Source organism: Erpetoichthys calabaricus, chromosome 3 (genome assembly GCF_900747795.2).
Source record: "Erpetoichthys calabaricus chromosome 3, fErpCal1.3, whole genome shotgun sequence".
Classification (NCBI taxonomy): domain Eukaryota; kingdom Metazoa; phylum Chordata; class Cladistia; order Polypteriformes; family Polypteridae; genus Erpetoichthys; species Erpetoichthys calabaricus.
The window spans coordinates 180,868,022-180,894,228 of NC_041396.2; the positions used below are offsets into that span (position 1 = coordinate 180,868,022).

The window sequence follows — 26,207 nt, forward strand, 5'->3', positions numbered from 1 at the left end:
TGACCTGCAGTATCAACTTGTCGAACTGTAACAGAGAGTTGTGCATGACATAAAATGTCAGTTGTCTCAATAACTTGCCATGCAAAAAAGGTAGCAGTCTGAAGTTGACCTTTAATTTCATCAACTACTGTAGCTGCAATAGCCGAAATCAAATCATTTTTAATTTAATGGGACGTGCAAAAAAATACAGAAGATGGCTAGAAGTGTGTGTTCAAGACGGAATCATATTTGGAAAATGTTTCAATGAATTCTCTGTAATTCCACTTGTTAGCAGTATCACTACCCTCATCATGCCCTCTGAATGCCAGCTCTTGGCTGCCAAGCAATGAAGTGGCGTCAATTACGCAGTTAAGAAAGGCCCTGTTTTTTTCACTATTGCATTGTGTTTTACCACCTGAATGCGAACACCATTAATTGCATGTTCTACTCATGACCCTGCCAAGACAACTTAACCTTGCACATGAACTCACAAGTTTCATTGTTTATCTCATGTCTTTTGTATGCCCTGTCAAAGCTAGCCAGATCCCCAAAACCCAGTTTTGACCAAACAACCTGAGATGGTTTCATTAAGAGGCATTGCCAACAGTGCATTCTCTTTGTCACAGCACTTCCAGTCAGCCAGCTCACCTTGTCATACCAGGCGAGTTGAAAAGACAGATTATTTTTCCATGACGTTGATCTGCTCTACCGTTTAAGGAAAACTATTAAATGGCTTCGCCAAAATCATGTCAACAATGTTAGCAGTGTGTGCCATTATGTATATCTAGCTAGCTAGCTAGCTAGCTTCTCCACACCCCCATGACCTAATTTGAAATAAATTAATGAACTTTACTAAACTAAAACCAGGAGCAAACTCAAGAACATTATATTTATGTTTTTATTTACTGTAGGATAGGTACAAATGAAAATAGTGGGCTATATTGCTAGGAAATAACAGACTATGAGCAGCAGCTTGTCTCACAACTCCATTTGCCAAAAATTAACATGGGACTAAACTTGAAATGCACTGAGCTAAAACGCTGTCAATCAAAAAGAGGTCCAGGTACTTTGAAAGTTCCTCCAATTATCATATTGTATAGAAGCCCTGTGTCCTAACCAGCCCATTGCCCCATTTACTTCCAGAGACACTGAGCTTCCCTGGAAAATTATGTTTTTGAAGCATTTGTCCAATAAACATCTAGTTTTGCTGCACTGAAAACAAAGCATATTCTAAAATGCCATTGAAGTCGTGAAGCGGCACTTCAATGGGTTTTAATGGATCGTGCTACCACAGGAATGTATGAGGAAAAAAAATTCACATTAGATGACCTGCAAGAAATTACTGCTGATTCTAAATGAACTAGCCCTGAAGTTGAACACATTCCAGCACGCTCTTTGTAATAGCAATATAAATACAACAAACAAATTTTTCTGTGACATTTTAGAGGAGGTGGAAATTACCTTGTATTCTTAGAGCAGTCACCACTAATCTCCACACAGCCCAATACCTTGTTTTTTAAATATACTGTAAATAATAAAATTGTGCTTTTGTATTGCAAAATCAGTACATGTGCTGCTCATGCACTGGTGAAGAATACAGGATAGTCACCTGGATCTGTTTGACACCTTGTGGTCTTTCACTCCAAGGAAAGAACCCAAAGATAGTGTAATAAGAGAAACTTATCAAACCACATAAATATAAAGCAGGGCATGCCAAACACACTTATTAAATTCATAAGGCAAACTAACATTTGATCATAATTTTCAAACTGAACATATGGAAAAGGTTATTGTAATCATCCATTCTGATATATGGATGGTATTCATTAGGCCAATGCTGTTTGATCTAACAATGACAGCTCTTATTTTACTGTGAAAAACAATTTTCAAGCAATGAATTGCCCACTCAATGATAAGAAAAATTATAAACAATTTAAGAAAGGTTATTTTAACATTGCTGATGAAGTTTTGATGTTATAGTAATCCTGATAAATAAGAGAACCGAAGATATAAATAATTGTTATGCTAGACTAACCTGCCTAATTACTTTTAGAAGACAGCACATACAAAATGCTTAAGATGAAATATAAAAATGTAAAAATGCAAAAGCCTATATAAAGCCAATTAAAAATGGACAAGCTATATTTTAACAATAGCTAAAGCTAATGCTATTTAAAAGAGTGAACAACTGTGTTTATAATGAATATAATTCAGAATACATTTTCATGATTTCAGCTTTGATGAAACAAATTCAGTGCATGATGTCTAGCCAAATTTGATAAAGGTACTGTTTTTTCTGAAATAAAACAAGCATGTGTCAATGTTTCCATGGAGAATGTGTCTTAAATCAGCACTATGGAAATGAAAAAAGAATCATATGCATTGCACACATTTGTAAACCCTAAACATGAATACAGTATATGTTCAGCATTCTTTGCTTTTTTTTAATTTACAAAGATAGTTTGTATTCTTTAATTATTAAAATCATTACAAGTGAACAATTTCAACCACTGATGGGCTTTCAAGCTATTCCAATACAATCTATTACAATTGACAGCCATTGTTAAACAAGAAATATTATCAGATCATACAAACCAAAGATCATGGTTGCTGAAATCACATTTTTCTTACCTTTAAATGCTGAAATATTGTAATTGTGATCTATAGCAGAAATAAGATCCTTTGAAAAATCTGCCAAAGTCTGATTCCCATTCTGCAAACAAGGATAGTATTTTAAAGAAATGAAACAAACATGGGTTCTTAGTACACATAATTTTTCACATTCATATTAAAATAATTTTCTTTTGATACATGTTCTTTTAGTTAGTTTACAGCATACATTTCATTTACATCTTTTTACACTATTCAGTAAAGGAAATTTTAAATTTTAGTAAGTGAAATTAAAAAGGAACTCTGATAGGATTTTACGCTGAGCAAAGCAATTTTTTGTTATCTGACCACCATGTCTGTTCTTTTCGATCCCCCATCTAGAAATGGGAGTGGCCTTCCCTTAAAGAAGAAGCCACAGTAAAGAGTTAGCTCTACTTCTAGTATTCTGAGTCTTTGCCTCAAGCTCTACTCTTGTCTGAAGCTGGCTATGAGGCAGAATTAAACCTTATCCAAATGTCACTTTCTAGAACAGAGATGGTTCCAGTTTTCTTTCAGGAACATTTGACTAAAATTCCCTCCAGCAGCTCCTGTTGCCACAGCACCCCAGTTACTTTTGTAAACCTTTAACAGGTCTCAGTTGCACATTTTCTTTAAGCAGGAATGCTAGGCTGACCCCTAGCAGACCAATGGGAAGGTACTGTTATCCTGCCAATTGTCCCCTTTTCACCCTTGACTGGGCAACCAGGCCCTGGTTTATCCCAGGAGTAGCCCTGTGTCATTGATGGTTACTCAGGAGATCTAGTGGTGTTTAGTTGACACTACCTAATTTATGTTTGTGTGTGTCTCTGTATCTTTCATACAAGTTTAGGTATCCATGTCATCTACCATGTTGCCAGCCCTGTAGAATTCACTACCAAATTGTTTAAGTAAGCCACCCTTTACCACCATGTCACACAGTATTAGTCCTTGAATTTTAAAAAAAAGTCTTGTGCACATGTCGTTTCATTGCCTGTGCTGTATTATTATTCTTGTAAAGGTTTCTATCTGGGTACATCATCATATCACATTCCAAATCATATAATCTCATTTAGTGTTTTGGCAGCTGGGATTTACCCTTACATCAAAAATTGCTATTCCAATCTACTACATGAAGAAAAAAAAAGGTGAGGGGAATACAGAGAGTGCAAGACAGAGAGAGAGAGAGAAGAACGGAGTAGGATCATGGTTTTTCATTTGAGGAAATGGGTAACGTGGTGGTTTGTCTGAGAAAGCAGGTTATTTAAGGGCCACAAATAGCTCATGTGTGTAGGAAGAACATAGTACATTAGAGGGCACTCAAACTTTGTCTTCTATAGCTCAAGTGAGTACTTCCTGATCCAAGAAACTACACCAAGGACTGGCCTGGACGTGGCCCCATAGAAATGAGATCTGTAACAACCTACGGCTACAATGTTTTTAGTGGTGGTGGAAAAATGGTGCAAAGATTAACTGACAAGAGGAAGTAGGTTAGGTCTCGGACAGAGTTGAAAGGTGAGAGGAAGTGTGCTTTTATAAAACTTGGTTGATGTGTAAGTTGGAAAAAACATCCCAGCATATATATAGAATAATTTATACACAAGACAAAAATACTACTACTACTACTACTTAATAATGTACAGTAGCTATGCCCAGTAATTTTGTTTTTCTATGTTCTCCTTGTGTTAATACATAACATTTGTGAGAGTTTTACAACAAATAGACCTTTCTGATATTTAGGACTCCTGCATTGTAACACCTGAAGTGATATAATTGTCTTAATCAACAAGTGGTATACAGTTGTAACCAAACCAAAGATAAAACCAAAAAAATACCTCAAGGATATAAAACAGATGGGAGTTATGCTTGTGTGTTGAATTATTATTACCTTCTGTAATAAGTCCACTACTCTTGCAAACAACAGGGCTCCAGGAAGGTCAAAGTAGTTGTCATAAAAATAATATTTAGCTAGTGGATAAAACATAAAAACTAAATTACTTTTTTAAATAATCAAGAAACATCAGAATGTATACTCTGTATGAAAACTTTGAAAATGGTAAGATTATGTTTACTTATGTTATACTATTTTAATAATTCATTATCATTAGCTACATAAATCATCTTGTGATCATGTTTAATTTAAAAGATCCTATGTACTGCATAAGTAACAATTACATACATAATGAAAATTATGTAGTATATATTTGATTAATATATTGTCATAATTTCCAAAATATTTCAGAGATTCTAATATGCAGAGTGAGGACTATCACAAAAGTAACAAAGTGAGAAGTTTTAAATATTTAAATATTTCCCCATATATAACAATTGTCATAAACGTAAAATTAACAGTTTATTAAATAGGGTATGCACATAGTACCAACCAAAAGTTTGGACATTCCTAATTAAATATATGTGTTTCATAATCATAAAGAAAATTAAGATCATTTAAATATTTTACATTTCTTCGCAACACAAATCTTACAAAACCAAAAAATAAGTAGGCTTCATGAATTTCACTATGGTAATAAATGTGCCATGTTTCTTTCAAAATTATCAATTTATTTTTGAATTATCATGACATACGGCTACACACATTGACAGACTTCACTCCAGAAGTAGTGAAAGCATATTCAAGGAAGCCTAAAACATTTAATGTATCACAAAGTTTGACCTTGCCACAATACTTTGCTTAGGCGCTAATTATTTTAATTGTTCTTGTATTTAGACACAAATTTCTATGAAATCCCTGCTGAATTTCACCAAGGATAATGGAAATGCTTGGTAAAGAAAATCATTTCAACAAGATGGCATACATTGCGCCATCTTACAACACTACGTACTATCTTGAACAAAATTACAATGATACTCTAATATACAAGAATGAAGTCTTTTATGTTATAAACAATAAAAGGGCTGAAATGGACAAAGTGAAATACTAAACAATAAATACCTCCCAATTTCCCTCAGGCTTTACAAAATAGTATCTCTTTTGTGAAGTGTCTAGTACTAGGTCCTGCTTCCCTACACCAAAACAGGTATAATTCTTATACATTGTAGGTAGGCAAAACTAAATAATTGTTTGATGATTGAGTGAGCAAATATCACTTTTTCTCTTTTCAACTTCACATAAAAAACACTATTAGAGTCTGTGTGTAAACTGTATGATAGCAACAGTCGATGATAAGCTTACATATTCCTGGCTGTTTTGCATCTATAAATCAATTGTAATTACACCAAATGAAAAAGAGTAATATTAGCAAATAAGTTTAAACAAACCAGCTATTTAAAATGAGACGAACAAAACTAGTCCAACTCAACTAAAAAGGAAAGTACTAACCTGACCTTGTAAATGTACCATTTAAGTTGTTAAAATGTTTCCATTTCCGTTCCTTTCCATAATGCTGAACAATTTCATTTGTGCTTAAGTTTTTTGTCCCATGGGTTGCTCTAAATAAATGAACTTCACATATGTTAACAATCATTAAAATATTAAAAACACATTTTTTTTTTGATGAAAAACGACTATCTAAGGAAAACCACACATAACAGGGATATTTTGCATTATCTCAGTGAACAATGTAGAAATTTAGAACCAATTTTGTAACACAAATCCAACTTTGTGTTTAAACATAGTTGCTGGAACCATTTCAGTGTACGATTTACAAAAGATGGTTCATCATTGAGATTCTGTTGGAATTTCAACTTACACATTGACTTTGGCATCTCCAAAAAATAAATGAATATTTATTTTCTAAGAAATGTTTTAGAAAATAAAAGTAAGAATGTTTGTGATAGAAATACTGAATATTTTGACAAAAGTTTATGTAATATTATGATAAGACATGAAGATCACATGACCAAATCTTTACATGCACTCAACTGTCAAAGAGATTTCATTAGTCACTCATGGCAGAATAAAGCAGTTTAAAAAAAGTACAACAGCTTAATTATCTTATTGATGAACATCTGAGGACACACACAACAGAACATGCCAGCCTCAATACAATGAACTTTTCTACCGTGTCTTGCTCTTTAAAGTTTTGATACACAATGGAAACAGTGTTAAAAGATACTGTTTTACAAATGTGAATGCTAGTATAGTACCTTAATATGGTTCCATCTTCTGCCAATTTAATCAGGTTTCCCTCTTCAAAGTCCAAAACTAAACCTTTAAAGCTGAATGGAATGAAGCAAGGAAAATTATAATTATCTATTATCTGTAATACAACATATATAGTAGAAGGCTTAAAGCATGTATGGTTATATTTTACTACAACATCTATGATGACTAGCTTCAGAATTCTTTTCAAATTAAACTGCATAAAAAGCTCTACTTGTGTTCTATAAGAGTATGTTATTATAATTAAATTACAACTGATTAAAATTAATGAAGTAAAACTTTTCAATAAAGTTTTTTTTTTCCCAAAATGTGCTGATTACAACTACCTTAATGGTACATAAAAAAACAGAATAATCCATCTATTTTCAGTGACCCTTTGGTGATAATACAAAAAAAAAAACAAAATGCAGTTGCCTGTAGGGAATCCATTCCCGGGCTCCCGGATTCCCGGACATTTTTCATTAACGGCCAAGCTCACATATATAGCGTGTAACAGAGTTATAGTTGAAAATAATTAAGGTGGCGCCATTGCTGCAGTTTGCACTTCATCGGACAACAGCTTTGAACAGCAACTTGAAATTGCAATGCATCAGTCTGTTGCATCCGCATTATCTGTGCCAAGAAACTTGCATCCAGTTTCTTGTCATCATTCTGTGATGGCACAGGAAAAGCTGAAATGGCGGTGTTTCAGAGCAACGGCAAGCGCAGGCGTTGTTTAGAACAAGTCTATCAGTATCTGATGACTGTGCCACCTACTTCAGTGGAGGCAGAGCATGCTTTCTCAGCGGCACGACACGAAGGTGCGCTCTCACATGGGCGACCACGTGCTGGACACGTTGTGCTTTCTACACTCTTATTACTGCAACTAAAGATACATGTATTTATATGACAGCATGAACTACTTGTAGATAAGGTTAGTCTTTTATTTGTGTCAACATATTGCAGTAGTTTTATTAAAAATAAGTGTCAGTCGTTCTAAAACCGTTCACATGTGAGATGCCCGTGCACTGTGTCATCCCCGGGAGCCCAGGATTCCCTGGAATGACATGAGGGATTCCCGAGTTCCCAGGAATGGATAAACCTGTCCTTGCTATTCTTGCTATTAATAGCAGCCTTTCCTCAGGCGTAGTTCCTAATTTGTTTAAACATGCCATAGTGCAACCATTGATCAAAAAACCAAGCCTAGATCCCACTGTGCTATTCAATTTTAGACCGATTTCCAAGCTTCCATTTCTCTCCAAAATTTTGGAGAGAAGTGTGTATATTCAATTGAAAGCCTTTTTAGATGAAAGTGATGTGCTCGAAGTGTTTCAATCTGGTTTTAAGCCGCTTCACAGTACTGAAACCGCATTACTGAAGGTTTTTAATGACATCCTTTTGGCAACAGACTCAGGGGATTATGTGATTTTAGTTCTGCTCGATTTAACAGCTGCTTTTGATACTATAAATCATAGTATTTTATTATCTCGTCTAGAGCACTGTGTGGGCATTCATGGTACTGCCTTGGCGTGGTTTAAATCATACTTGACTCAAAGAACTTTTTCAGTGAGGCTAGATGAATTTAGATCTTCCTCTGCTTCACTATCATGTGGGGTTCCGCAAGGCTCCATACTTGGTCCTCTGCTATTTTCTTTGTATCTCCTGCCTCTTGGCTCTATTCTTAGAAAGCATAACATTGCTTTCCATTGTCATGCAGACGATACTCAGGTTTATGTACCCCTCAAACGCAAGGATGCTTACTCCATACAAACTTTGGTTATGTGCCTAGAAGAGGTTTAAGCTTGGATGGCAGTGAACTTTTCAAATTTTAATGAAAATAAGACAGAGTTTATAGTTTTTGGTCCTGGGGGCACCAGTGGGTCTATTTCTACTTCTTCTCCTGTGGATTTGGGTCCCCTTGCACAATATGGTACGCCTGTTATTACAAATTTGGGTTTTAGGATAGATGAGGATTTTAGACTGGGCGGTCAGATCAATGCGGTGGTGAAATCTGTTTTTTTTCAGCTAAGACGTTTGGAGAAGATAAAAAATATTCTTTCCAAAGATCAATTTACAACAGTAATCCACACCTTCATTACAACCCGGTTGGACTATTGTAATTCGTTGTATGTTGGTGTTAGCCAGTCCACCCTGTCTCGGCTGCAGCTGGTGCAAAATGCTGCTGCACGCCTTCTAACTGGCACGCGAAAAAATGAGCACATCACACCTGTATTATCCTCACTGCACTGGCTGCCTGTTCAGTTTAGAGTTCATTTTAAGATTCTTTTATTTGTTTTTAAGTCCTTAAATGGGCTTGCTCCGCCCTACCTCGCTGAGCTGCTGCATATGCACTCTCCTTCCCGCTCACTCAGATCAGCTGGTCAGCTGCTTCTGGATGTGCCTAGGACTCAGCGAAAGCTCAGGGGGGATAGGGCTTTTTCCATTGTGGCTCCAAGGCTCTGGAATTCACTGCCGATCCACATTAGACAGGCCTCCTTACTGCCCATTTTTAAGTCTGCTCTTAAGACTTACCTTTTTGGTTTGGCGTTTGATCCTGTGTGAGCAGTTGATTTTACTCTGTTTTAACTCTGTTTAGTTGTTTTTACTATGTTTTAATTAGTTTTATTTATTGTATTTATTATTTTGTTTTTGTTTAAAATTTATTTTAGTCTATGTTCAGCACTTTGGTCAGCGGCTGTTGTATGTAAAGTGCTTTATAAATAAAGTTGACTTGACTTGACTTGAGAATGGATTCCTAGTTGCCTGTAATATTGGTGAACTGCAGTTCATTGTCTCTAAGGGTAAATAAACACTTTTATTGTTGCTTGATGTTGCTGGAGCTTTGAACGTTAACTATTGATCTACTAAATTCTGTAAGCAGCAGTAAGCAGTAAGTCATATTTGATATTAATATTTGGTAAACTGAATGCTAAACCATCCACAGCTGGTTCCCTCTTGTGCCCAATGCTGCCAAGATAGGTATAAACCTACAACTGGATTAAGCAGTAATGAACAGATGAAGACTTATGGAGTTTATTTATTATTCATATTATTTAACTTATTTATTTAGCCGAGATTAGTACCTATGTAAGTTACTGTGATGACTAGTTACTATCCATCCATCCATCCATTTTCCAACCCGCTGAATCCGAACACAGGGTCACGGGGGTCTGCTGGAGCCAATCCCAGCCAACACAGGGCACAAGGCAGGAACCAATCCCAGGCAGGGTGCCAACCCACCGCAGGAAACACACAAACACACCCACACACCAAGCACACACTAGGGCCAATTTAGAATCGCCAATCCACCTAACCTGCATGTCTTCGGACTGTGGGAGGAAACCGGAGCGCCCGGAGGAAACCCACGCAGACACGGGGAGAACATGCAAACTCCACGCAGGGAGGACCCGGGAATCGAACCCAGGTCCCCAGATCTCCCAACTGCGAGGCAGCAGCGCTACCCACTGCGCCACCGTGCCGCCCGACTAGTTACTATGATTAATCAAATTATCTCTTAGTGACTGGAAAATATATGGCATGAAATAAAAATAAAATGTAATCATCTTTCCAAATAATCAATAGAATATATAATCATAGAAGATTATGTAAAGAAAGATTTCAACACAAAAGTCACTTAAAGTGCATTTACTGTACTATACAGAGGAAGCATAGATACAGAATGTATAATAAAGCATTCACAACTTCACTACATTTACGGGAGATGGTGAAAGTAAATATTCAATATGAAAAAGTATATGAGGTGACATATGTTAGGGGTCTGTGGCTGTGTTCAAGTTTTAGTTAAAAACAGTTTGCTCAGGCTTGGAGGGGTTTAGGTGCATGCGGCAGCAGGGGTGAGTGGCCCTGAGGTGTTGATGAGGAAACTGGCAAGCCCGCATTCACACATACATGTGTGCTATTCAGTCGACTATCTTATTAACACTCTGGGGTGCGTAATTAGGCACCTGTGCCCACTCAGTATAAAAAGAGCCTGAGCAAGACAAGACAAGGAGATTGAACAGGAAAAAAATGAAATAAACGACAGAAATTAATGGAAAGGATTCGACAATTAATTTCAGAAATTTTAAAGATAAAACTGGGAGAATATTGCCAATGATTAACTTTTAAATTTTCTTGAACTACTCAGTCTTAACAGCTTCCCTCAAAGTTTGGGCTGCAGAAGTTGGTTGTTTAATTTATCAGATACTGTAAGCATTTCCTAAGCCAGCATTTGTCAACCTGTGACCTCGAGTAATCCCTCCAAATATGATGCTTCGTGTTTTACTGCCAATTTGCAGGAGTTCAGTTTTGTTGCAATTTAATTTTAAAGAGTTCAGCTCCATCTAAGTTTTAATCTCACAGAGGCAAGTTGTGTCCTGAGAAAGCCCTGATGAAGTTTCATGTTTAACATTAAAATACAGTGGGGCATCATCTACATAAAAATTGTAACCCAGTTCATAGCTACAAATGATATGGCCAAGGGGAAGCATGTAGATACAGAAGAGCAGAGGGCAGAGGATAGAGTTCTGAGGAAACCCTTGTATGGCACTGAGCTGGATCTGCTGTTGCCAAGACTATCAAACTCTTGCCTGTCAGCCAGACAGGACTTATACCCAAAAGTGCCAAAGATACCCAGCATATTCTCCATTCTGGACAGTAGAATGTCATGTCTGACAATGTTGAATACTGCACTAAGATCTAAAAGAATTAATATGCTTGTTTGTCCAGAGTCTACTGTATTAAGCAAATCATTGCTTACTTGAAACAGAACAGTTTTACTGTTGTGCTGTGCCCTGATACCAGACTGAAAGTGTTCCATCACATTATTAGAAGTTAAGTAATTGGTGAGTTGGGAGGCTACAACATGCTCAAGAACTTTTGACAGAAAAGGTAAGTTAGAGATGGGATGTTATTAAGACACGACTTTTTTAATATTGGGGTTACAGAGGTGATTTTAAAAGTGGCTGGCACAAAGCTGGTGTCACGGGATGTATTTATTATTGTTGTAACAGTTGGGATTATGGCATGAAGGCAGGATTTAAGAAGTGTGGTGGGGATGGGGTCCAGTACACAAGTACTCCGCCTCATCTTACAAAGCAGGTTATCAACAAATGCAGAGGTGACTGATGAAATTTTAGAGAAAAAGCTGGATAGAGTGGGAAGACAAAGAAACATATAAATGGATGATGGATTTATGTAAGTTGAATTATTTACATCTTTATCTTTATTGCAGAAAAAGTGGAGAAATTTTTCACAGACTTTTGTAGAGGAGGTAATTGGGCCAGATGCAGGTTGAAGTAGATTATTAACTACAGAGAACAAAACCCTTGGGTTATCATGGCCACTTTCTGTTACTCTGCCATAATTTGTCTTCTTGGCTGCAGGTAGGTAGTTTGATGGTCAGAGAAAGCCTGGATGTGCATGGTGAGGCCAGACTTATTTGACATTCTCTCAAGGCGTCGGCCAGTTGCTTTCATAGACCATAACTCTGAATTGAACCATGGAGCTGAGTGCTTAAAGGAAACCTCCTTATGCTTTATAGGAGCCATTTTATCTAGTGCTGAAAGAAGGGCTGACTTATAGTGATCAACATGACCATCTACTGTTGATGGAATAGGTGAAGACAGAAAAAAAATCAGAAATAGAACTAACAAGGGTAGAATGACAGATATTTTTAAGGTTTCTGAAAGAAATTTGATATTTACAGGTAAGAGAAGGGAGAGGTAATGAGACAGTGAAACATACTGCTTTATGATCAGAAAGTCCCAAAACACTGCTGTAAGTGTTGCCAACAGATAAGCCAGACATGCAGATCAGGTCCAATATATGATCACCAGAGTGAGTAGGAAAATCAACATGTTGCACCAAGTCAAAACAGCCCAGTAAGGATAAGAATTCATGTCTCAGCTTACATGTAGTAATGTCATTATGGATGTTGAAATCACCAAGAAGAATGATTCTCTGTAAAAGGGAACCTAAGTGGGTTAATAATTCAATCAGATCAGATAAAAAGACACATTGCATTTTGGGGGATAACAGGGATAATTAAGTAAGACAGTACCTGATTTCGTTATTAGCTTAACAGCCAGAGACTTGAAAGACAATGGGCAGTCAATTGGGATTCTTTTGATGTTTAGCTCTGCTCTAACAATTACTGCGGCTCCTCTGCCTTGTCTTGAGCTGCGAGGCTCTGCGAAGTAAACATATCTGAATGGTGTCACCTCCATGATAGACGTAAAATCGCTCCGTTTTTGCCAGGTTTCTCTTAGGCATAGCACGTCAAGGTTGGAGTCTATAATTAATTCTGATAGCACCATCGCTTTGCCATTAAGAGATCTTAAGTTAAACAATGCAATATTAGCTGATGAGGGTTCATTGTGCACTTATCCATGATCAGAGTTTATTTTAGCAAATTGTAAATTTGGCACACTGACACACCTATTTCCAAAGCCATGAATTGGACGGCATATTCCTGAACAAATGCCAACATTGGACTTTTCATTCGCAGCCCGGCAATGGCAGCGACCTGACCTGCGATATAAATATTTTGGGCACCATACAATGCCAGTGTCTTTTAGGACATTCCAGCCTGACTATTTGCTCTGGACAAACTGTTTAATATGAAGGATTTGTCACAAGAGTATTTTAGCATAGTAAAGAGCAATACTTATCTGATAACAGCAGATGAACGGTGATACTGAATTTTTTTTTTGCTACTGAATTTGGCTTTGTTCTCTTTCTCATTTTTTGTAGGTAATCTTTTAACTTGTTTTATTTTTTTAAACTTTTGGCAATAAAATCTGCTATTTTCAAGAATCATTGTTTTGATTGGCCCATGAGTTTCACCTCTCCCTTTTTGAGGACTATAAAGCCTGGACCCCATTTTGGCTGTGTAGGTCAAAACACCTGTTTCTAGAATTTCAGTGTCAGGGCCACTTTATGTTTCTCAGATTTTTTGTGGCCTAGCTCTGGAGGTGAAACTTCTTTTGAGTTTTGGGATTCTTGCAAATCATAACACTGTGGTATAACGGGTCCACGGCTCTGATGAAAGGCCAGTTTTTAAACAGATAATCGCTGCACTCGCGGCTTAAAGATAGGGCGTGGTAGAGTGGCTGGAGCAGTTCCTGGGCGCTTCGTTATGTGGGTGGTACTCGCTTATGTGTACAGGTGAGGAATCGTCCGCAACCTTAATTGATGCCGGGAACTGCTAATCACCACACCTGAACCACGTCCCCATTATATATAGTAGGAGCATGAGTGCAGAAAGGGGGAAAGGAAAAAGAAGAAAAAGAAAGTGAATGGAGGTTAAAGGAGAAGAAGGAGACAGGAAGCAGGAAGGAGAAAGCCGGTGCATGAACGAGCGAAGGCACGCTCGCTGTCAAGAGCAGAAGGCAGCCAAGCAGTGAGCCCTAGTGGGGTGTTCAGCTGGCACCCGGGGCAGTTGGTAGTACTTGCTCCCGCTGAGCATTAGTGAGGAGCGGGGGTGACCGGAAGGAGGATGGTTCGCCACATGAAGCCCACCAGATCCAGGGATCGGAAAGGCAAACAGACCATCAGAAGGCAGAGAAGGTCAGCTGCAGGAAGGGTGACTTCCCTGGTGCATAGCCTGGATGGGAGAAGCAGGGGAGTCGCTATTAGAAAGAAGGCACCAGGCTTTGCTTTTAAAAGGACTGTTTCAAACCATTGTTTTTAACCTTGATTTTAACTGGATTTATTTATTGGATTTTAACCTCCACATTTTTCACTTGCTTTTAATGGATTATTTATTTAATGACTGTTTGCGACACTGCACTATTTATTTGAACAGTGTTTTTGGTTTGTTTTTAAATAAAAGCACTTTGCACCTCTTTTGCACCATCCCCTTGCTTCGTTGTTGATGTCTTCACTGTCCAGCTCATCCAGTTCCATTACTGACGATGTCAGGTTCAAGAGCTCCCAGAAGCCAGATGGGAGCATGGAGCAGAACCCGCATCGTCACAAACACTATCAGCCTAGTAAACCAATATCAGCACATCTGTAACTGTAATGAGAGTAACGTATTTATGTTTTCTCAAATTGAATGGTCCCAGGTTATAGATGCTAGCCACTTTATAGTTGAATGTCATGTTTAATGTAATGGATTTGTTTCTGTCCTCACTTTGTAGAGTCAGAACAACACCAGGGCGCAATAGCCTTTAATGCATTAGTATTTATTAATTTATTCATTTACATTTCATCTTGTCGCTATACCTTTTTAAGTAATGATTTTTATCTGACAGACAGACAGGCAGGCAGACAAATATATACTTCTTATATTTCTTTAAACAAATAAGTCACACTTTGGTGATTATGGTTTGAGAGATAGTAAGTAAAAGCAAGATCAAGTAATTACATAATTGGTAAACATAAAACCATGACCAGGACTGGAAAACACTTATATACTGAAATGCCATTCTTAAATTAACTATAATAAAATGTTATGTTGACCCAATTAATAGCTCCTGCAAGACAGACCGAAATGAATACCATGTTACTTAGGACCTTTCAATGAGCTAACAGTAGCATTGGTAATTGCAACCTTGTTCATCTCCTTAGCCACAAGTCCAGAAACTGTAGCAAAGCATTAAGTCCTATAGAACTTGATAAGTATATTAACAACAACGTAAATTCAGCAAGTACAGTCATTCTGTGAAATAGTTTACAAAAGTAAAGAGGTATACATATAACCTTAACAGTAAATACTTTATGTTTCATTCAAAAATTATAGAAAACATACTTACCAAAAATCCCAGCCTTCAGTGGTTATATTTAGAAGATCCTTGTCATAGCCTTTGTGTTCTACCAGATACTTAGCCAGGCTCTCAAAAAGGAGCTGTAAAAAATTATGTTCACAAAAGTCATTAGGTCACAAGAAACAAATCAATTCAATTGGCATAAAGAAAAAATAAATATTCAGAAAAAACAAGAAAATCTACAGGAAATATGATATACAGTAGTGGCTTTAGTTCAGTCTCACCTGTGTTGCCTGCTTTAATCCTTCACTTATCATTTTTGATTTATTAATCTACTGTATCTGCCACTTTGTCTATGATTGTTTAAATAGCAAAAAGAATCAATCATTTTACTTTAGACAATTATTAAATAAGGGCAACAGAGATTTGTATATTTTTTCAACAGTGCACTCCAAATTTTAAAACAGAACTAAAATGAGTTGTTTGGGGTCCTGAAGAGGAGAAACCAAAATATCATTAGAGTTCTAGTTCCAGCAGTGTTAGTATACACCTAAAAAGTTACTTTTGCACATCTAATAAACCATTTTCAGTCTAAGATGAACAAATCATAGCAGAATGATGCTCATGAAAACTTTTCTTCAAGTCCTGTGTCATATCCCCTTTTGGTGGTAGTTATTTACCAATTTATAAAACATAACTAATTTTCTTTTCTAATTTGTACAATATTAACATAAAAGTACTTGAATTAGTAATTACCTACTGCTTCAATATATATAATAGTATATTCTGAAAATGAAGGTGATATACTGTGGATATTTTATACTTTCATTATTAAAATACCTCCATCTACTGGAAACAGCTTGCGTGATTATTATAATGCATCAGCATCATAAATGTTTAAAAACAGTGGAAGAAGCTGGGAATAAAAAAAGATACTGTTTCTGGAACTTTCAAAATCTGCAAATACTTAATAAGTCTTGGTTAAAACTATTGAATCATCTTCATGAATTGTTAATTAACAAACTTTTTTTCTTATCCAATTAGCATGTAAACTATTTATTCTGTGAGAATAACAGATAATTCCAAAAATTTACTACCATACTACATAAAATACTGTCCCTTATCTTACCAGTAGAAAGTAATGTAAAGAAAAAAATAAAACTGTAAAACTAATAATTCAAATATTTTGAGTGAATTCAATGGAACATTTCCAATTTATTGGTACAATATAACATCTTACAAAAAAACAGAAAACCTCATGCAATAAACCAGTGAAAACAGTTTATGATACAATGGAAAGTAATAGTGACCCTTCTGCCCAACAGCAAACAATATGAAGAAAGACCATGGAAAAAAGAAAAAATATAATAAAGTCACTCGTGTGGTATCATCTACATGTTTGTTATACATTGTGAGGGATGGCCGGCCTGTCATCCCGGCCAACACCCCCAGGCCGCCAGATGGAGCTCTCCCTGCGGCATAGAGGTTCCCCGAATTCCAGCAGGGCCTCATGGACCTTGTAGTTTTTACAACCAGCCCTGCTGGATACCATGGGGACCTCCAGGAGATGCTGTAGGGAGGCTCAGGGAATTCTACATGCCCTATAACCTGGAAGTATGTCATAGGCAAGGCGACAAGGGAAATGACGTGCTTCCGGGATGAAGAAGAGGATTTTTATCTGACCCGGAAGTGATAGGAGATCACATGGACTGAGGGATTGGAAACACTTCCGGGTCAGGGAATATAAAAAGACTATGGGAAATCCCAGACAATGAGCTGAGCTGGGTGGAAGGGTGGCAACGCATCTGGGAGTGAAGGATTGATTATTGTATTGATTTATATGAGTGTTGTGGAGAGGAGGGTGCTTTGTGCACATTATTATAATAAATGTAATATTTGGACTTTTATCTGGTGTCTGACGTCTGGTCTGAGGGTTCAAGGGGTCGACAGTGCCTCTAATTACCACAGCTGGCGTAGTCGGCAGGATTCTCTGGCCGTCGGTTTGGCAGAGGACCTGTATTTACAAATTTACTGTAGACAGAGAACCCTAAGAAGGCAGCGTCGAGGCACGCAGAAAAATCGCCACAACCCCTTTTTTTTTTTTTTTTTAAGACCGTCATGGGGAAGAAGAAGGCACAGCAGAGCAACTGCGCCAGCAGAAGTTACATGTTTGTCATGGCCGACACTCGGGATGAGCGACAAGGCAGCTACACTGATCGGGAGAAGCCTCCGGACAAAGAGGACTTCAACGAGGTATGTGCTGGGGATATAATTGATGATATATTTAAAATAACTCATTTTGTACCGTGCACATACCTCGGAGAATATCATCCGAAGGATCTGCGGGATGCAGAAGAGAATCCCGAGGACGGTGTTGCGCTCTTGTTTGGGCAGACGAACAATACAGAGGACTTCCGCATATTGGGTGCCGGCGAGGGACACGTGACCCACCCCGAAGGATTGGGGAAAGGAGGAGGTACGCGTCCTACTACTTTTGACTTCGCCCACACGAAGACGGACTTGGTTTTTCCGAAGGGGAAAGGGGAGGCAAGCGAAACACTACTCTCCCTACAAAACGGTAAGGAGGTCCAGGAAATGACTGATCGGTCCATCGATAAATTGAGACAGACGGATCGCAGTCAGCCAAAAACGGCACCGTGGACCTCCGAAAAGAACTCCAAATCCCAGGCTCCCTTGCGAAGCCCGTCAGAGCACGTGCCGACAGCGGACGTGCTCATTGGCTCCCGGCCGGCAGGTAAGGAGAATGCGGAAGTGAACCTGCCTCAGGCCGAATTAAATAACTTTGTAGACGTGCGGGAACTCGAAAAGTTGATCGAACCCGTACAAAGTATTTTTCAGGTGCTGACGGCGATAAAGAAGATCGTCGGAGATTTGGGAGCGACGGCAGAAGCACCGATAAAGAAGGTAGAAGAATACCTGCGGCGGCTGGGTCGTGAGCATCCCATCTTATATGATTTGGCGGTACAGGTGAGTCATATCGATACTGTACAGCATACAGGGACACAGTGTGATCCGGGCCCACGTTTAATATGTAGCAGGTGCCAAATCACTGCGTGCCCTACAAGAGAGTGTGGGTTAATGACAGAAGGGGCGGAGGAAGCACCAATCGACCCGGAGCAGCTGGACAGTGCTGTCTCCCGGAGCGACACGATGCTGAAGACGCCACCTCCTTCTAATAATAAATCAAAGGGTGTTCAGACAGTGAAAGGGCTCTCTTTTGCTAATAGAGAGACCCAAACTGTGAACAAGCCCCAGATCAAACAGGAGATCCAGAAATTAAAGCGGGGGTCTTCTAACAGACTTGAAAAGGGTGCTGAGAGCACAGAGGCGGCTATGGAACCTCCCTCAGCGGAGAAAAGGGTGGAGACAGAGTTTACGAGGTGTTTCCAGTCTCGCGGAGGAAGGCTACCAGGAGGACGGCAGATCTGCTATAACTGTCGTCGGCCGGGCCACGTATGGCGAAGTTGTCCTCAGAGGACAGGGGATCAGAGGGATACCCGTTATAACGTTCCCCCTAGGTTCTCTGGGGAGGCTAGACTGTGTAGCCAGGGCCCGACTGATGGGTACTCCTGGAGGACGACGTCCCTCGTGGGCTGGACGCTCCGCCCCATTGAACTTCGCTAAGGGGAGGGAACTGTGAGGGATGTCCGGCCTGTCATCCCGGCCAACACCCCCAGGTCGCCAGATGGAGCTCTCCCTGTGGCATATAGAGGTTCCCTGAATTCCAGCAGGGCCTCATGGACTTTGTAGTTTTTACAACCAGCCCTGCTGGATACCATGGGGACCTCCAGGAGATGCTGTAGGGAAGCTCAGGGAATTCTACATGCCCTATAACCTGGAAGTACGTCATAGGCAAGACGACAAGGGAAATGACGTGCTTCCGGGATGAAGAAGAGGATTTTTATCTGACCCGGAAGTGATAGGAGATCACATGGACTGAGGGATTGGAAACACTTCCGGGTCAGGGAATATAAAAAGACTATGGGAAATCCCAGACGATGAGCTGAGCTGGGTGGAAGGGTGGCAACGCGTCTGGGAGTGGAGGATTGATTATTGTATTGATTTATATGAGTGTTGTGGAGAGGAGGGTGCTTTGTGCACATTATTATTATTATAATAAATTCAATATTTAGACTTTTATCTGGTGTCTGACGTCTGGTCTGAGGGTTCAAGGGGTCGACAGTGCCTCTAATTACCACAACATTCATATGATCAGAACGTGCAAAATGCATGCATTTCACAAAATTCAGCATACAAGATAAACAGTAAAGATGCATTCCAATATTCTGCATCTAAATTGAAGACAGGAGTCTTGAACATTGAATGAGGTGGATAGGCAGATCTTCAGAAAATGGAGCATTCATTTTGTACACTTTGAGCATATGAATAGATTGTGGAGCATATGGATTACCCGACATGAGTTATTTGAGAATTTTTTTTGTTTTCTCCATGGGTGTTTTTCACATTGTTTGCCATTGGACAGAATGGGTCACCATTGCATTCCATTACATTATAAGCTGTTTTCTCTCATTCTGCATCAAATCAGGAATTTTTTTTTTCTTGACCATTATGACAAACTACATTGGGTAAGTAAGGTTTAAATTTAAATAGCATTTTTGGGTGGAGTATTTCTTAAAGATCTGAGTACTCATATTAAAAAAGCATATTCAAGTATATTTAAACATAGCTTAAATATTTGGGGTAGAAACACAGTCCTACACAGCATGGGATTCTCTGCACACACAAGGTGCCGTGATCAAAGAAAATGTGCAGTTCACACACAAAAAAAAATCACAGCTGAAAATCAGTAGTGATTACTTAAACATAATTAAAAAATGTTAATTAGATGTTCCAACATAAACATTACAGTATTAACAGACATTTAAAGGACCAAAGACAGTAGACAAATAACTTGAGATAAACTAAACAGAGGCTATGGTCTTGAACAGTAGCAGGCTAATGCAGAGTAAATTAGGATCATCAGAAAGTCATCTGATAGGTCAACTGTCTAAATGAGACGAAGCAAATCACTGCATGTCCTCAGCACAGCTTGCCATCTTCTGTGGACTAGTAGGAGATAATGTTACGCATACTCTTCTGTCCGTTCATCTACCAAACCTGCTTATCCTGAGCAGGATCATGGGAAAGCCAGAGGCCTATATCAGCAAGCATCAGGCAAAAGGCAGGAACAATCCCTGGACAGGGCACCAGTCCACAGTTATTAGATAATAGGCATTTGCTCACAAAGCCATGCCTGGTAAACATATCACTTTTATTATTATATCACCTAATTATTGCAAATGGGACAGTACACAAACACAGCTGTTTTGTTTATTGTTACATTTTGATTTACTTGAAAGTTTGCAGTGCAAAATTAAACCAAACCTTTACACAGCCAAATCTGGTCAAAATCTGTTGTGCCAAAACACTTTAAAATGTATTATATTATAATGATTGCATGTAGATGATTCAATCACTCCTACTCACCAGGTTTCTAACACAATAGTTACAGAATAATAAATCAAAACAGATTTATTCTCTCATTAGTATTTTAACAAGTTAACATGTACATGTGACAATACTACTACCTCTACGAATAGTAATAAATCTAGAAATTCCTGTTCAAGTGCTCTGCTATTTATAGGATTTTTCCTCTTATTATCTGTGTAACTCTACTTTTTGATATTACTAAAAATTATTTTGACAATGTTGTTGACTTCAAGTAGTTTAAAACACACTAACAATCATGGGACTTCTTGCTTTTTCTAGCTGACTCCACAACCCTGACTAAGATGTTGCTCATAACCTACTGTATGTGAAGAAGACTCCTATTTAATTCTTCTTTGATGTAAACAGAAGTATTACACCTTTTTTGATTTTGCCTGTCTTTTTTAAACAATTTAGTTCCATTTGTATGAAACTCAGGCCTATCTCTACAATTTAACGAGGATTCTGTTATTGCTGTAACATCTGTAACATTTAATTTAAGCAAAGCTACACATAACTATTTCACTTAATACCTCTAGTGTTAAAGCAAGCAAATTTTTACTGAATTACTAATTTAGACGTATTGCTTGATGGCTATTAATCTCAAAGTTAAGTTTGATTTTTAAAATCACTGCTTCTTTCCCTGTGTGGGTTTTTAAAAATGGCCCGTTGCAAATTCCTACTTTAAACCGTACTGTACTTGTCAAACCTGCTTGGAAATGTGTGTATCGCTTTTATATTCTTCCCGCAAATCACTACTTTTCAATGACAGTATGAACACAAGTTAGAAAATGCTTGCATGGGTAATATTTAAGTGCACTTTTTAAATTTTAGTTAAATGCTTTAAAGGTTGTACATTTGCTTTATTAATCTTAAATATATACCTTTGTTTATCAACTATTTTGTAAGAGTGATTCATATTCAAAAATAACAGTGAGAATAGTAAGTAACTACAGGTTTGGGTAGTGTACTGAAACATGATTTTAATAGCATTTTCCAATATCACATAGTTAATAAACAAGTCTAAATCAGCTTCCAATTCAAGTGATGTTGATAATATTATTACTTGTTGGTCTATGGCCGATTGCAGTTCATATTGGTTAAGTTTTAAAGTTGGAATCTATGTTATTGTCTCAAACTAAAATTATTGACTGTGACAGTGTCAACGAAATACTGACTCATTAAATCCTGCAGTTAATGCAGCCATGAAGTTGTTTTTAGTTTAACTGAAATGCTGAACACATTTGCATTCACTATACGCATAACAGCTTACCAAGCCACACATAAGAAGCCCCTTGCCTCTTCTAAAAACGAAAACATAAGTTGAAATAACTTCTCTCAAGCTAAATTTGAAACAGTACTTTAATTAGGAAATTAAGTCAAATAGAATGTTTTTCTGGTTTAAGACAGTCAATTTAGAAAAATAAAAATCACCAAAGCTTTTTAAGTGGGAGTTTTCAAATTTCATAAATGTATACAGCACACACTCGTCTCAACAAATCTTAATTAAAATTGAACATTTTCAACACATTTTCTTGAAGGATAAATGTAGCAAATTTCAACAAAATCAGTCCACTTGAAGTTGTTTCATACCGACAGACAGATATGATGACAACAGAAGGTACTTTTAATAATTTAAGTGAACATGCCTGAAAAAGTTGTAATTATCTTAAAAAAAGATTAAAAAGTTCCTCTGAGAGCTTTGGCAAAAATGAGACATAAATGATACAGCCAAGTAAAAATCACCTTTATTTAGCATATGGTACTATGCATATATCAATTTGAAGAGATTTAGAAATCTGCAGTGGGTTGGCACCCTACCCGGGATTGGTTCCTGCCTTGTGCCCTGTGTTGGCTGGGATTGGCTCCAGCAGACCCCCGTGACCCTGTGTTCAGATTCAGCGGGTTGGAAAATGGATGGATGGATGGATGGAGATTTAGAAGTGTGTCAACATCATTTCATAGAAGCAATCCAAATTCAACCTTTTTTCTTCCAAAAAAAGAAACTATGATATCTATTGACAAAACAAGCCTGGAAATTAGTTCAAGAGTGTGTCAGCATCCCGGTCATACAAGTTTGATAATATATATGATAGTACTTAAGAAGAATAACAAAAAACATTAAGGTATAACTATCCTTAAGATGTAAATAGATATTTAAGTGTTTTATTTTTATCCCACTGCATCTCTGCTTTGTTTTGTTTCGTTTTTTGTTTTAACTTCAACCCTTCTCCTCAACTGAGTGTAGAGTCTTGCACATTCCTGCACATACCCATGTTTTTGTCATACTATGCCAATTCACAGATTACAATTAACTTAACATAGATATCGGTGATACTGTTCATTGGGGTGGGACAATAAACTGATACAGAGATACAGTATATCGTGAATTAATTGAGGATCATTTCAAAAACTCTCGCCTCAGACATATGTGGAAAGGCATCTAGACAATCACAGAATACAGGAAAGCAAATACTACTCCAACATCAAGTAATGTCTCCCTTCCTGATGAGCTAAACAACTTGTATGCTTGTTTTGATCTGGACAATGAAACACTTGTAACCAAAACTGCCCCTCCTCCATACAACCAGCCCCTCAGACTTTCTACCTCCACTGTACAATCTGAACTGAGCAAAGTGAATGCACGCAAGGCTGCTTTTCCTGATTGCATACCTGGGCACGTGCTTAAGGCCTGTGCTGGCAACTGTCTGAGGTCTTCAGTAACATCTTCAATCTGTCTTTGGCCCAGGCTGTTGTCCCTGCATGCTTTAAGTCCACAACGATTGCCCCAATGCCTAAACTATCCTCACTAGGGAGCCTGAATAACTATTGCCCTGCTGCACTCACCCCCCATCATCACCAAGTGCTTTGGAGAGACTGGTTCTGGCTCACCTCAAATCCAGTCTTCCTCCCACAGTAGATCCCAGATACCAGTTTGCCTATCTTACCAATAGGTCAATGGAGGATGTAATATCTTTGGCTCTTCACTCTACCCTGACACACCTGGATAACAACAACACCTAAGTCAGGATGTTATTTGTTGATTTTAGCTCTGCATTTAACACCATCATCCCTCCAGTCTGGTAACTAAACTCAGCAAACTTGGCATCAGCATCTCTCTTTGTAATTAGACACTGGACTTTCTAACCAACCCCAGTCTGTCAGGCAAAACAACCAGACATCCTCTATCCATCCATCCATCTTCTTCCGCTTATCCGAGGTCGGGTCGCGAGGGCAGCAGCTTGAGCAGAGATGCCCAGACTTTCCTCTCCCTGGCCACTTCTTCTAGCTCTTCCAGGAGAATCCTGAGGCGTTCCCAGGCCAGCCGGGAGACATAGTCCCTTCAGTGTGTCCTGGGTCTTCCCCGGGGCCTCCTCCCGGTTGGACGTGCCCGGAACACCTCACCAGGGAGGCGTCCAGGAGGCATCCTGATCAGATGCCCGAGCCACCTCATCTGACTCTTCTCGATGCGGAGGAGCAGCGGCTTTACTCTGAGTCCCTCCCGGATGACTGAGCTTCTCACCCTGTCTTTAAGGGAAAGCCCAGACACCCTGTGGAGGAAACTCATTTCAGCCGCCTGTATTCGCGATCTCGTTCTTTCAGTCACTACCCATAGCTCATGACCATAGGTGAGGGTAGGAACATAGATTGACTGGTGAATTGAGAGCTTTGACTTTCGGCTCAGCACCTTTTTCACCATGACAGACCGATGCAGAGCCCGCATCACTGCGGACGCCGCACCGATCCGCCTGTCGATCTCACGCTCCATTCTTCCCTCACTCGTGAACAAGACTCCAAGATACTTGAACTCCTCCACTTGGGGCAGGATCTCGCTCCCAACCCTGAGAGGGCACTCCACCTTTTTCCAGCTGAGGACCATGGCCTCGGATTTGGAGGTGCTGATTCCCATCCCAGCCACTTCACACTCAGCTGCGAACCGATCCAGAGAGAGCTGAAGATCACGGCCTGATGAAGCAAACAGGACATCATCATCTGCAAAAAGCAGTGACCTAATCCTGAGTTCACCAATCCGGACCCCCTCAACACCCTGGCTGCGCCTAGAAATTCTGTCCATAAAAGTTATGAACAGAATCGGTGACAAAGGGCAGTCCTGGCGGAGTCCAACTCTCACTGGAAACGGGTTCGACTTACTGCCGGCTATGCGGACCAAGCTCTGACACCGGTTGTACAGGGACCAAACAGCCCTTATCAGGGGGTCTGGTACCCCATACTCCCGGAGCACCCCCCCACAGGATTCCCCGAGGGACACGGTCAAACGCGTTTTCTAAGTCCACAAAACACATGTAGACTGGTTGGGCAAACTCCCATGCACCCTCCAGGACTCTGCTAAGGGTGCAGAGCTGGTCCACTGTTCCGCGACCAGGACGAAAACCACACTGTTCCTCCTGAATCTGAGGTTCGACTATCCGATGGACCCTCCTCTCCAGAACCCTCGAATAGACTTTTCCAGGGAGGCTGAGAAGAGTGATCCCTCTGTAGTTGGAACACACCCTCCGGTCCCCCTTCTTAAAGAGGGGGACCACCACCCCGGTCTGCCAATCCAGAGGCACTGTCCCCGATGTCCATGCAATGTTGCAGAGACATGTCAACCAAGACAGTCCTACAACATCCAGAGCCTTGAGGAACTCCGGGCGTGTCTCATCCACCTCAGTCCCAGAGATGGGGGAGCCCACCCCCGAGTCCCCAGGCTCTGCTTCCTCATTGGAAGGCATGTTAGTGGGATTGAGGAGGTCTTCGAAGTACTCCCCCCACCAACCCACAACGTCCCGAGTCGAGGTCAGCAGCGCACCATCCCCACCATATACAGTGTTGACACTGCACTGCTTCCTCTTCCTGAGACGCCGGACGGTGGACCAGAATCTCCTCGAAGCCAATCTGAAAGTTGTTCTCCATGGCCTCCCCAAACTCCTCCCATACCCAAGTTTTTGCCTCAGCAACCACCAAAGCCGCATTCCGCTTGGCCTGCCGGCACCTATTAGCTGCCTCCAGAGTCCAACAGGACAAAAGGGTCCGATAGGACTCCTTCTTCAGCTTGACAGCATCCCTCACCGCCGGTGTCCACCAATGGGTTTGGGGATTGCCGCCACGACAGGCACCGACCACCTTATGGCCACAGCTCCGGTCAGCTGCCTCAACAATAGAGGCGCAGAACATTTGGGCTCAATGTCCCCCATCTCCCTCGGGATGTGGTCGAAGTTCTGCCGGAGGTGAGAGTTGAAGCTACTTCTGACAGGGGACTCTGTCAGACGTTCCCAGCAGAC

At 39.6% G+C, this 26,207-nt stretch overlaps 1 protein-coding gene across 1 annotated transcript in view; it reads right to left on the bottom strand.

Moving 5' to 3' along the window:
- nt5dc1 (5'-nucleotidase domain containing 1) overlaps positions 1-26,207 on the bottom strand; it is a 369,927-nt gene that overhangs the window by 333,954 nt on the left and 9,766 nt on the right. The window contains exons 2-6 of the mRNA XM_028797572.2: positions 15,466-15,557; positions 6,712-6,783; positions 5,945-6,054; positions 4,493-4,572; positions 2,611-2,692 (exon numbers count right to left, since the gene is read on the bottom strand). Of these exons, the coding sequence (XP_028653405.1) occupies positions 2,611-2,692; positions 4,493-4,572; positions 5,945-6,054; positions 6,712-6,783; positions 15,466-15,557 (436 nt within the window). The remainder of the gene's footprint in view (positions 1-2,610; positions 2,693-4,492; positions 4,573-5,944; positions 6,055-6,711; positions 6,784-15,465; positions 15,558-26,207) is intronic.